The following is a 13,233-nucleotide window of genomic DNA, read 5'->3' on the forward strand; positions in this document are numbered from 1 at the left end:
GTCACATCCCCATAGTCCGGGAACGAGTCGTCGGTCTTGCATACTCCGACTCATGATGACTGATGTTCTCCCTGGCGGTGATCTTCTTAGAACTTCTTTTGCCGCTACGCTCTTCGTCACCTTCCGTCTTCGAATTTATCCTGGGTGGCAGGATCCTTATAGGGCTTCATTCTAAGGACGTGGACCGTGTCTCTGATCTTTCGTCGTCTTGTGTAGGGGTCGAAATCTTCAACCTCATAAGTAACACCAGACAACTGTCTTACAAGCTTATAAGATCCAAAGTAGCGCTTCAGGAGCTTCTCTGAGAGACGAACCTTCCGAAAAGGAGTGAAGATCTAGACAAGGTCTCCAGGCTGGTAGGCAACACGGTGATGGCCCGCGTCATACCTTCGGCGATAGTTTTCTTGAGCCTGCTGCGTGCGGACTCGAGCCACCTGCCGAGCTTCCTCAGCTGTGGTTAACACCTGGTCGATGTAGTCGTCGTCCGCGTCATCAGGATGTGACGGAAACACAGTGTCCATCGTCGTAGTCGCCTCACGTGCATGCACCAGGAAAAATGGCGTAAATCCTGTGGTGTCTTGTTTGGCGGTGTTGTAGCCAAACGTCACGAAAGGTAGCACCTCATCGCAGTTGCTCTGCTTAACAATGTTGGCCAAGGTCGTATTAAGACGTTCAGTAAGCCCGTCAGTTTGTGGATGGTAGGCAGTCGTCATGTGATGAGTAATGTTGCACCGACGGTTTATCTGTCACAAGATTCGATTGAAAAACTTTCCCTCGATCCGTAATTAACTACCTTCGGGCACTGTGTTTTAATACAAAGTCTTCCAGGATGAATTTGGCTATCTCGGATGCTTCGGCGCCGGCCGCGGTGGTCTAGCGGTTCTAGGCGCTCAGTCCGGAACCGCGCGACTGCTACGGTCGCAGGTTCGAATCCTGCCTCGGGCATGGATGTGTGTGATGTCCTTAGGTTACTTAGGTTTAAGTAGTTCTAAGTTCTAGGGGACTGATGACCACAGATGTTAAGTCCCATAGTGCTCAGAGCCATTTTTGATGCTTCGGCTGTTTTCACGGCTTTTGTAATGGCATAGCGTGTCAGATAATCAGTGAAAACAATAATTCATCTATTGCCCCTAGCAAACGTTGGAAATCATCCGAGGAGGTCAATACCAACACTCTGGAAAGGCGTTTCGGGTGGTGTAACTGGTATGAGTCCACCAGGTGGTTTCCGAGTAACTGCCTTTCTCCTCTGGCACTCTAGACAGTGCGACACATAGTGACGGACACTCCTAAATAAACCTGGTCAGAAAAATCTCTTGAGGATTCTATCGTATGTCTTATAAATCCTAAATGTCCGGCCTCAAATGTATCATGGAATTTCTGTAGAAAAACTAAGCGCATGTATTTAAGAATCATTGGTAGCCACCTCTTTCTAAACGGAACGAAGTTTTTCTTACAAAGTGATTCATTAACTACCCTAAATTGTCCTTTCACATCCTCTGACCGATTGAAGCATAATTTGAGATATCTTGGCGTCCTTTTTCTGCTCAGCAGAGAGACCCTGGAATGCAGCGAGACATTCACTATCTTCATCAAAATCTTGATGATCTTGCACAGGGTTTTATGAGAGGTAGTCGGCACCTTGGTGTTTTCTTCCGCTTTTGTACACTATGGTAATTCCATACTCATGAAGACGTAGTGCCCACCTGGCGAGTCGTCCTGTTGGATCCTTAGCACCTGTCAACCAACAAAGTGAATGATGGTCTGTAACAACTGTGAATGGCCTTCCATAGAGATACTGTGGAAATCTGCACATGGCCCAGATCACAGCAAGACATTCTCTCTCTGTAGTTGAGTAGTTTTTCTCGGCTTTTGTATGTGTCCTAGATGCATAGGCTATAACCTTCTCTTTTCCGTCCGAAATTTGCATCAGAACGGCACCGATCCCATACCCGCTGGCATCTGTGTGTAGTTCTGTAGGTGCTCTCTCATCATACAGACCAAGTACAGGGTCCGTCGTCAGAGCTTTTCGCAGAACATCGAAAGAATCTTGTTGAGCACCAGCCCAGATAAATATAGCATCAGCTTTTAACAACTCTGGGAGTGGCCTGGCTTTGATACAAAAGTCTTTGATAAAACAACGGCAATGAGAACACAATCCTAGGAAGCGTCTCACGTCTCTAATACTTTTTGGAATAGGAAATTCCGTAATACATCTCACTTTTCTGGGTCTGGCCGCACACCTTCGTTTGACACAAGGTGTTCAAGTATTTAGATTTCTTTTGCTCCAAAGAGACACTTTATTGGATTAAGTTTGTCCGCCTTATTGGAGACACTTAAGAACGACCCTCGGTCTTTTTATATGTTCATCGAATGTTTCTGAGAACACTATAATGTCATCTAAATAACAATGACTCATCGTCCACTACAGGTGCCTTAGAAGATTATCCATCATCCGTTCAAAAGTTACTGGTGCATTACACAAAGCAAACGATATTATCTTAAACTCGTACAGGCCCTCAGCGGTGATGAATGCAGTTTTATCGTGACAGCCTCATCTACTTCGATTCGCCAGTATCCCGAGTACCTGTCCATGGTTGAGAAAAACTTAGCCCCTTCAGACAGTCTAGTGTACATCAATTCGTGGAAGAGGGTAAACGTCCCTTTGTAGTTATCTTATTAAGCTTGCTGTAATCAACACAAAAACGCCAACGGCCATCCTTCTTCCAGACGAGGACCACTGGTGACGACCATGGGCTCTGCGAAGGCTGAATGATGTCATTCTTCATCATTTTCTCTACCTCGTTGCGAATTATTCGACGTTCCGTTGCTGACACACGGTACGTTCTCTGACTTATTGGTTGATGGTCCAGTGCTAATGCGGTGCGTCACCGTCGAGTTTTCTAATTTGCGCTTCACCTGTGGACTGAAGTATTCACAGAACTCGTGAAGAATGGCAAATTGCTTCTTAGTGAGATCTGGTGATAATCGAGCTGGAAGATCTTGTCTCCTAGTGGTAGCGCTAATTTCGCCCACAGACTAGGCATGGGAGGTTTCAGTAACGGTCAGCTGTTCTTCAGTAACGGCTCAGCGTTTGCTACACACATGTGTCTTGGAAGGATCTGCGGTTCTCGGCGACCGTTAACTATCCACAATTCACCGAATCCGTTCTTAACGAGACGACAGAGGCTGGGATGACAAACTTATTCTCCAGTGGTATGCTTCTCTTACATTCCTCTACAAGATCCGTGGGTTTATGCATGTCATGAAACGAAGCTACCTTTCTAGCGCTGACTGCAGGAATGATCACTTCATCCAGCACACATAGTCTCCACACACTCGGATGCGCATCTTCCTGTCCACAGTATCTCATCTCGTCTAGCATAATCTTCGAGCGACCACAATCTATAATTGCCTGAGAAGTTTTCAAAAAGTCCATCTGAGAATGACGTCATGACTACACTCTTGTAAGACGATGAATTCTAAGGACTATGTATGGCCACTTATACCCACACGAATGATACATCTTCCTGTAGGTTTTACATATTTCCCATTAGCCACCTTGAGCAGAGATGTTTTGCTGTCGACGAATACGGTTTTCTGCTCCGAAATGACTGAATATGATGCTCCAGAGTCCACAAGAACTTGGGCTGGTCGGCTATCCATGAGGATATCGACGTAGTTTCCTATCATTTTTGTAGTGATCGACGGCGGAGGATTTTTCTCTTCACCACCAAGGAAGGTCGCACCCTTTAGTTTTCCAGGTTGCGGCGGCTAGGTGATCGGCTGGAGTTTCTAAACGGCGATGGGGGCCTTGATCGACTTGTTGGGGAGCGTCCTCTCCAGCGGCTGGCTTGCGGCGATGGTGACCTACGTCGCCCTGCGTCCACATCTTCTTGTTCATCTTCGTCGTCCCGGAGTTGGCCTCGGCTAAGATCGGTCTGCTGTCTTCTGGCGCGGGCGTCATCAAATATCCGCCGCCTTTCCCGACAATAGCGCACCACATATCCCGGTCGTCCACAGTGGAAACGTACTGGTTGGTTCTCCTGGGTCCTCCTTGGTGCCCAAACAGGTTCCTCAAGCGGCATTGTAGTAACGTAACTTCGCCTGGGTCTCGACTTTTTCACCGTTTTTAAGGGAAATGAAGGACGAAAGATTGTGTTGAGTGTCTGCTCTACTTCTCCCCTTATGACCTCTTGAAGCGTCTCGGTTTTCTGCTCGCCGTGCAATCCAAGTGCCTTCTGAACTTTCTCTCTCAATTTCTGACGATGAAGGCTTGTGAATTCAGTTGCTTCCTCCATCACAGACATCGATACAATGTTTGGAAGCCGTTCAAACTCCTTGCATGTAATTCTTTTTTGATGGATTGTCTCGATATACTGGCACCATTTTATGAAGGCGTCTGCTGTTGAAACCTCCTAGAGGAGTAGGGCTTGATACATGTCCTCAGCAACACCCTTCATGAGATGTGCAACCTTATCTTCCTCCTTCATTCTAGGATCCACTATTTTACACAGCTTTAAGACGTCTTGAATGTAGGATGCTGTATTTTCTCCAGGACGTTGTGCCCTGCACTTTAATTTCTCTTCAGCCTTGCATTTCTGTCGTTATATGTCGCCCAAATGCTTGTGCAGATCCTCCTGGAATACTTCCCAGCTTGTGAACTTCTCCTCTTTGTTCTCATACCATTGCTTGGCAGTGCCCTCCAAGTAGAAAAATACGTTAGCCAAACACAATTAGTCATCCCATTTGTTAAATCTGGCTTTACCCACATATACCTTCACCCACTTATTTGGATCTTGGCTATCGTCACCAGAGAACCCGGAAGGATGTCTCATGTGGTGGCACACAGTTGCTGTCATCGTGACGTCCTCTTCTTCTTCTTCTTCTTCTTCTTCTTCTGTCTACGATACATTGCGATCTGTTGAATACGGCTCGAACTCGGGTTTCTCGCCACGTAAACGGCGGCTCTGTCGTGGCCTGATTGGAGCCGCTGTGTCGTCGATAATAAGTTCCAGTACCCAGCGCCTCCACCACAATAACGTCATCTAGAAGGAGGTGTAATTAGATGAATGATGAACACTAACTTCACTTCACGAAGGTTTATTCAGCACTTGCGCATACAAGATCGCGGAGCGAACTGCCTCCGGCCAGAACACATGCAGTACATATAGAGCTACAGAACATTCCAATACAATGAATATTAACATTTGTGGATACTTCTAGGAATACTTCTACAAATTAAAATTGTACAGTCCAGTTGAGTTTTAAACTCAGTACCTTCCGTGTAACAGTTCAGTATCATAACCGCTACACCACGGAGCTACTCGGTTTCTTCTGTGACAATATTCTCTTAACAAGAAATGACAGTAAGGAATATATATATTGAGAGACCAATGTGAAAATACCCAGACTCGTGAACAGGGGTTGACAAGAGGTTCGAGAAACTTACGCAACTTATTGCCCGAACCGCCCGTTTCTGAGCCAAAAATATCCTTTTAGAACGGAAAGAGTTACCCCAGGACATAATACCATACGACATACGCAAATGAAAATAAGCAAAGTAGACTAATTTTCGTGTCGAACGATTACTCACTTCAGATATCGTTCCAATAGTAAAAATTAAGTCTTTGAACAGGATCCTGAACGTGGGCTTTCCACGACAGCTTACTATCTATCTGAGCACCTAGAAATTTGAACTGTTCAGTTTCACTAATCATAAGCCCATTCTGTGAAATTAAAACGTCAGGTTTTGTTGAATTGTTTGTTAGAAGCTGTAAAAACTGAGTCTCACTGTGATTTAGTGTTAGTTTATTTTCTACAAGCCATGAACGTATGTCATGAACTGCACTATTTGAAACTGAGCCACTGTTGCACACAACATCCTATACTACCAAGTTAGTGTCACCAGCAGACATAAATATTTGAGAGTTACCCGTAATACTAGAGGACGTATCATTTATATAAATAAGGCACACGAGTGGCCGCAACACTGATCCCTGGGGAGCCCACCACTTGACTGTACCCCTCTCAGACCCCACATCACAGCCATTCTCAACATTGTGAATAATGACATTTCGCTGTCTGCTGCTAAAGTAAGAGGTGAACCAATTGTAAGCTACTCCCCGTATTACGTAATGGTCCAACCTCTGGAGCAGTATTCTGTGATCAACACAATCAAATGCCTTGGCTAAATCAAAAAATATGCCAAGCTTTCGAAACATTTTGTTTGACCCATCCCTGTTTATAAAGCGGCTTTACTACTGAGTACTTTAATCGTTCGGGAAACTGGCCATTCCTAAAAGAAAAATTACAAATATGGCTAAATACAGGGCTGACATGTGCAGCACAGTACTTTAATATTCTGCTGGGCACTCCATCATAACCATGAGAGTCCTTAGTCTTCAGTGATTTAATTATTGACTTAATCTCCCTCTTGTCTGTATCACAGAGGAGTATTTCAGACATCAGTCTCGGAAAGGCATTTGCCAAGAGAGTTATATGATTCCCTGTAGAGACTAAATTTTTATTTAATTCACCAGCAATGCTCAGAAAATGATTGTTAAATACTGTACATATATCTGATTTATCAGTAACAGAAATATCATTACTGCCAACTGACTTTATATCGTCAACCTTGTGCTGCTGACCAGACACTTTCTTCACAACTGGCCATATGGTTTTAATTTTATCCTGTGAATTAGCTATTCTATTTGCATACCACATACTCTTTGCCTTCCTAACAACATTTTAAGCACCTTACAGTACTGTTTGTAATGGGCTACTGTAGCTTGATTGTGACTAATTCTAACATTTTGATATAATTCCCGCTTTATTCTACATGATATCCTTATCCCACTAGTCAGCCACCCGGGCTGCCCGTTACTGCTACTACCCCGTTCAGAATGTTCTAATGGAAAGCAACTCTCAAAGAGCATGAGAAATGTGTTATGGAAAGCATTGCATATATCGTCTATATTATCGGCACTGTAAACATCCTTCCACTCTTGTTCCTTGACAAGTTTTTAAAAACTCTCTATTGCTGTTGGATTAACTTTCCTACATAGTTTGTAATTAAATATGACATTGGTTTGAGTACAAAAGCCTTTTAGTGTTAAAATTTGTGCATCATGGTCTGATAGGCCATTCACGCCTTTACTAACAGAATGCCCACCTAGTAATGAAGAATGAATAAAAATATTGTCTATGACTGTGCTACTGTTCCCCTGCACCCTATTTGGGAAAAACACCGTTTGCATCAGATCATATGAATTTAGGAGATCTACCAACATCCTTTTTCTTGCACAATCATACACAAAATTAATATTGAAGTCACCACATATAACTACTTTCTGGTACTTCCTACAAAGTGAATCAAGAACCCACTGTAGCTTGAGCAAAAATGCTCTGAAGCCGCAGTTATGGGACCAATAAACAACAACAATTACAAGTATAGTTTCACTAAATTTAACTAACGCTGCATAACTTTCAAATATCTGTTCAGTGCAGTGTCGTAATACGTCTATGGACTCAAATGGAATACTGTTTTTTACGTACAGAGCCACTCCCCCACCCTGCAAGGAACTTCTTGAGAAACAGCCAGCTAATCTGTAGCCTGGTAAAGGAAGCCTCCGAATTATCAAATTATTTAGGTGGTGCTCTGATATACCAATAATTTCAGAGACAACATCTATTAGCAGTTCACTAACTTTATCTCTAATACCTCTTATATTTTGATGAAATATGCTAATTCCTTCCCTACTTGGAAACATAACATCCTCAGAAGGTGAGCCCTTAGTTAGAGGGACATCTAGTCTTCCAGAATTTCCAGTACTGCACTTTCGTGTATACAAACCATAAAACATAGGGTCCACAAGGGTCAGCTTTATGGCCCTTCTTATTTCTGCTTTGCATGAATGACCTTCCTTTGAACTTCCCCAGCAACAAAACCATTCTCTTTGTTGGTAACGCCACAGTTATATCTGGCGCAAACTAACCACTCCAGACTCTGATGAACAAAAGTGCAGCCCAACTAAACTCATGTCTTAAATCAAACTGACTGTTCTTTAATATAAACAAAACTGTTGACCCAACCTTTCGTACTGACCAAAATAAAACTTCAGTGGTTCCCACTATATCACTTAACGTTAGCCACGTTGAATTTTCTAATGAAACTAGATTTCTTGGACTTTAATGTCACACTGTCATAGAGAGGCCACGTTGACATATCCAGTACCAAACAGCAAAGTAGTGTTATGACCTGAGCACCAGAAAATGTAGCGATTATCAGTATCATCAGTTTACTACGCTCTCTTTCATTCGATACAGAATTCTGTTTTGGGAACAAAGTACACAGACAGTGAAGTTGTTTGAACTCTAAAAGAATACAGTCAGAATAATACTGTCCAAACAGTAGAAAGAAGTGTGGAAACTATTGTTTGGGAAACTTAGTGTATTACTTCTTCCATGACAACTCGTACTTGATCTACTGTATTTTACGAAGAAAAACATCAATAAAGTGGACAACACCACCATGACATAAGATCAAAAAACTAATTAACGTTAGTTTCCCCTCTCGACAAAACTATACCACAAAGACGACAGACCTAAAGGATTTTAAATTTAAACTCAGATCAGTCATTAAAAAAATACTTCTTTTACTACATGTAGGAATTCTTAGAATCTGACACAGCACAACAAGCATTAGTGCGTCTTAACAATGCGTAACAATGTGTCAAAATCAACTGATCCACTTATGCTGGACATTAATACGTCAACGGAAGAAAATTGCTAGCCCACAAGAGCATATTTTGCGTTGGTGGGTGTTATATGTTTCTTTAAATTCAAAGACAAGATCATGACTACAATTACCGTAAGTAATTTTATATTAGACAGTATTTTCTAGAGGTACATATGAAACTAATTGTTACCAGCATGTGGTCAATTCGGAAACACAACATCACTTGGTCAGATAAATCTTTACTAAAATGTGCGTTAGCATTTTCTTCTGCCGACTCCTACGTATGTGACTGCGTGTGAATAGACAAATGAGCATAAATTTTATGGTTGTAAATCCTAGAGCCTGCTATCAACCATATACAATCTCTCGCTCAAAGAAACATCCGTACCAAATGACTGGAAAGTTGCAGAGGTCACACCAATACTCAAGAAAGGAAGCGGAAGAAATAAAAGTCACCCGATGAATTACAGACATCACTGACGTCGATATGCAGTAGGATTTTGGAACATATCCTGTGCTCGAACATTACGAATTACTTCAAAGGTACCAATTAACAGTTGGCACATAGTCAACAGGGATTAAGAAAATATCGTTAATGTGAAATAAAACTAGCTCTTCATTCGCACGAAGCAGAGTAGACTATATACAGGGGATCTCAAATTGATTGCCTATTTCTAGACCTCCGGAAGGCTTTTGATTCTGTCCCTCTCAAGCGCGTCTATGGAGTATCGTCTCAGTTGTGCGACTGGCTTCGTGACTGCCATCAGAAAGATCACAGTCCGTAGCAATCGATGGAAAATCATAGAGTAGGACAGAAGTGATTTCTGGCGTTCCCCATGAAAGTGTTTGGTCTCTCTGCTGTTCCTAATCAACGTAGACTATGTAGGAGACCATCTGAGTAGCACTTAGGTTGTTTGCAGATGATGCTGTCGTCTACCATATAGTAAAGCCATCTGAAGATCGAAAGCAATTGCAAAATGGCTTCGACACGATATCTGTGTAGGGCGAAAAGTGGCAGTTCTCTGAATAAGGAAATGTGTGAGGCCGTCTACATGTGTACGAAAATAAATCCGATAAATTTAGGTTACACGATAAATCACACAAATTTAAAGGCTATCAGTACAACTAAATACCATGAATTAAAATTACAAACAACTTAAATTAGAAAGATCACGTGGACAAAGTCGTGGGGAAGGCAAAGAAAGACAGCGTTTTATTGGGACAACACTTAGAAGATGCAGCAGGTCTACTACGGAAAATGGCAACAGTACGCTTGTCCGTCCTCTGCTAGACTACTGCTGTGCAATATGGAATCCCAACTAGATAGGACTGACATGCGGACATCGTAAAAGTCCAAAGAAGTGCAGGTGGTTCTGTATTCTAGCGGAATAAAGAATAGTGTGTCCCGAATATGATGAGCGAGTTGGGATGGAAATCAGAAGAAGACATTATTCGTTGCGGCGAGATCTTTTCACGAAATTTAAGTCATCTGCATTCTCCTCTGAATGCGAAAATAGATGATTGTTGCCAACGTACGTAGGGAGAAGTAATCATATTCATAAAATACGAGAAGTTAGAGTTCATATTGAGAGACTTGAGCGTTTATTTTTCTCATGCGCTGTTAGAGAGTGGGACCATGGGGAAATACTGTGAAGGGGGTTTGACGTTTGAATTACAGAGTCAACATGTAAATGCCGATGACTAATGTGATAATGATACTGTCTGCAGTGTTTAAATAGTCCTCAGTTACCTGTGTGTGTATGATCTTTTTCTTTAAAAATCTATTAGTCATTTGTGTTATGAAATCTTTGGCATGTACTTCCTCTCGTATTAAATCCATTACACGAAGTAATATACCATAAATACAATTTTTAAAAATCCGATAGCTATGTATTTTCTGAACTCTTTTATATCATGCACTTTTATTCATGTTAATACCCATTATGTGAGGTAATATACAGTACCTCTCAAGAGTAACGATCACAGCACTCCCCAGCATCTACACTAAAGCGCCAAAGAAACTGGTATAGGCACGCGTATTCATATCCAGAGATATGTAAACAGGCAGAATATGGCGCTGCGGTCGGCAACTTCTATATAAAACAGCAAGTATCTGGCTCAGTGGCAGGTTATCAATATTTAAGTGAGTTTCAACGTGGTGTTGCAGTCGGCGCACGAGCAATGAGACACAGCATCTCCGAGGTAGCAATGAAGTGGGAATTTTTCCGCACTATCGTTTCACGAGTGTACCGTAAATATTAGGAATCCGGTAAAACATCAAATCTCCGACATCGCTACAACCGGAAAAAGATCTTGCAAGAACGGGACCAACGACAACCGAATAGAATCGTTCAACGTGACAGGAACGTGACAGAAGTGCAACCCCTCCGCAAATTGCTGGAAGTTTCAATGCTGGGCCATTAACAAGTGTCAGCGTGCGGACAATTCAAAGAAACAACATCGATATGGGCTTTCGGAGCCAAAGGGCCACTCGTGTACCCTTGATGATTACACGTCATAAAGCTTTATATCTCACCTGGGCCCCTCAACACCGACGTTGGACTGTTAATGACTGGAAACACGTTGTCTGGTAGGACGAGTCTCGTTTCAAATTGTATCGAGCTTATGGACATGTACGGGTATGGAGATAACCTCATGAATCCATAGATTCTGCATGTCAGCAGAAGACTGTTCAAACTCGTGCAGACTCTTGCATGGTGTGGAGCGTGTGCAGTTGGAGTGATATGGGGCCCCCGATACTTCTAGATACGATTCTGAAAGGTGATGCGCACGTAAGCATCCCGTCTGATCTCCTGCATCCATTCTTGTCCATTGTGCATTCCGACGGACTTGGACAATTCCATCAGGACAATGCGACAACCAACACGCCTAGAACTGCTACAGAGTGCCCCCAGGAACACTCTTCAGATTTTAGGCATTTCCGCTAGGCACCAAATTCCCCAGACGTGAACATTATGGAGCATATATGGGATGCCTTGTAACGTGCTATTGAGAAGAGACTCTAGCCCCTCGTACTCCTGCGGATTTATGGACAGCTCTTTAGGATTCATGGTGTCGGTTCCCTGCAGCACTACTTCAGATATTAGTCGAGTCCATGGCACGTCGTGTTGTGGCACTTGTGCGTGCTCGCGGGGGCCCTACACGATGTTAGGCAGATGTACCAGTTTCTTTGGCTCTTCAGTGTACCGTCATATCACGCACTCCGACATGTGCAATATCATGATGTACTTTGTGCACAATGTTTGCTATAAAGGAGTAATAAAAGCACGATGCAACTGTGTCCGGCCAGCATGCCCGCCGCGGAGCACAGCAAGCAGTTCATCACGTCCGTGGTGGTGGGCAAGGATGTGGTGCCGCGCATCGGTCTCCACCAGCTGGAGTCGCTACGCGCCGACCTCATCAACACCATCAAGCGCAGCAAGGACCCCAAGGTGAGTGCCGCGCAGCCCGTCTGCCGTATACTGCACATACAGGGCAAGCCAGTCACTAAAGACTCAGACACACTCATCAGGATGCCAACTGTCGAACTACAGGATGTTTCACCCACAGCGATGCCAGTCTGTCCACTGTTATGTGGGAACCTCCGCAAGGAATTTGGGCCACTAATTAGTTAGCTAGTTAGTTAGTATCATGCACCATTTGTACGATTAACCGCGGTGATACAGATCGTGTCATTTTACATTCACATTACACATTCATATTTAAATATGACTACATGTTGACCATTTGCAAGGTCTTTTTTTTAAAAAAATACAGACATGAGTTAGTAGTTCCTATCGACCTCCTTTCATAGATAGAAAAGATACAAATTCCTGTAAGCGCGAGATAAGCCATTGCAAATGTGAAATGCTGGTGCATGTTGAATGCAAGCACGCAAACGCGCTTGCACTGTGTTGTACAGGTGCCGTATGTCAGTTTGTGAGTATTGCTGCACTTGGTCGGTCGTTACAGCGGTGGTTAACGGTGGTTGTGGATGACGCTGGAGTGGTCATCCGATGATGTCACACGATCCTCTGCTGGAGACAGATCTGATGTTCGGGCAGGCCAGGGCAATGTGTTGACACTGTAGAGCATGCTGGGTTACAACAGCGGCACGAGGGCGAGCGTTATCCTGTTGGAAAACGTCCCCTGAAATGTTGTTCGTAAATGGCAAGGCGACAGGTCGAATCACCAGACTGACGTACAAATTTGCAGTCAGGGTGCCGTGGGATAACCACGACCATAACGGCGGCTGTAAATCAAGTGTGTCCTCCACGCAGACAGGCTGGTTGCAGGCCTTCAACTGGCTTCCTCCTAACCAAGACACGGCCATCACCGGCACCGAGAAAGAACCAGCTTTCATAGAAAACACAACAGATCCCCACCCTGCGCTCCAGTGTGCTCTCGCTTAACGCCACCGAAGTCGAAAATGACGGTGGGTTGGGGTCAGTCGAATGTACGCTACAGGTTGTCTGGCTCGGAGCTGTCCTTGAAGA

The 13,233-nt window shown here is 43.6% G+C and overlaps 1 protein-coding gene across 1 annotated transcript in view; it reads left to right on the plus strand.

Annotated features, from left to right (window-relative positions):
• The window catches only part of LOC126419718 (diacylglycerol lipase-alpha), a 582,321-nt gene that overhangs the window by 245,084 nt on the left and 324,004 nt on the right, over positions 1-13,233 (plus strand). The window contains exon 12 of the mRNA XM_050086898.1: positions 12,048-12,189. Within this exon, the coding sequence (XP_049942855.1) occupies positions 12,048-12,189 (142 nt within the window). The remainder of the gene's footprint in view (positions 1-12,047; positions 12,190-13,233) is intronic.

The sequence above is a fragment of the Schistocerca serialis genome, chromosome 9, assembly GCF_023864345.2.
Source record: "Schistocerca serialis cubense isolate TAMUIC-IGC-003099 chromosome 9, iqSchSeri2.2, whole genome shotgun sequence".
In the NCBI taxonomy this organism is placed as follows: domain Eukaryota; kingdom Metazoa; phylum Arthropoda; class Insecta; order Orthoptera; family Acrididae; genus Schistocerca; species Schistocerca serialis.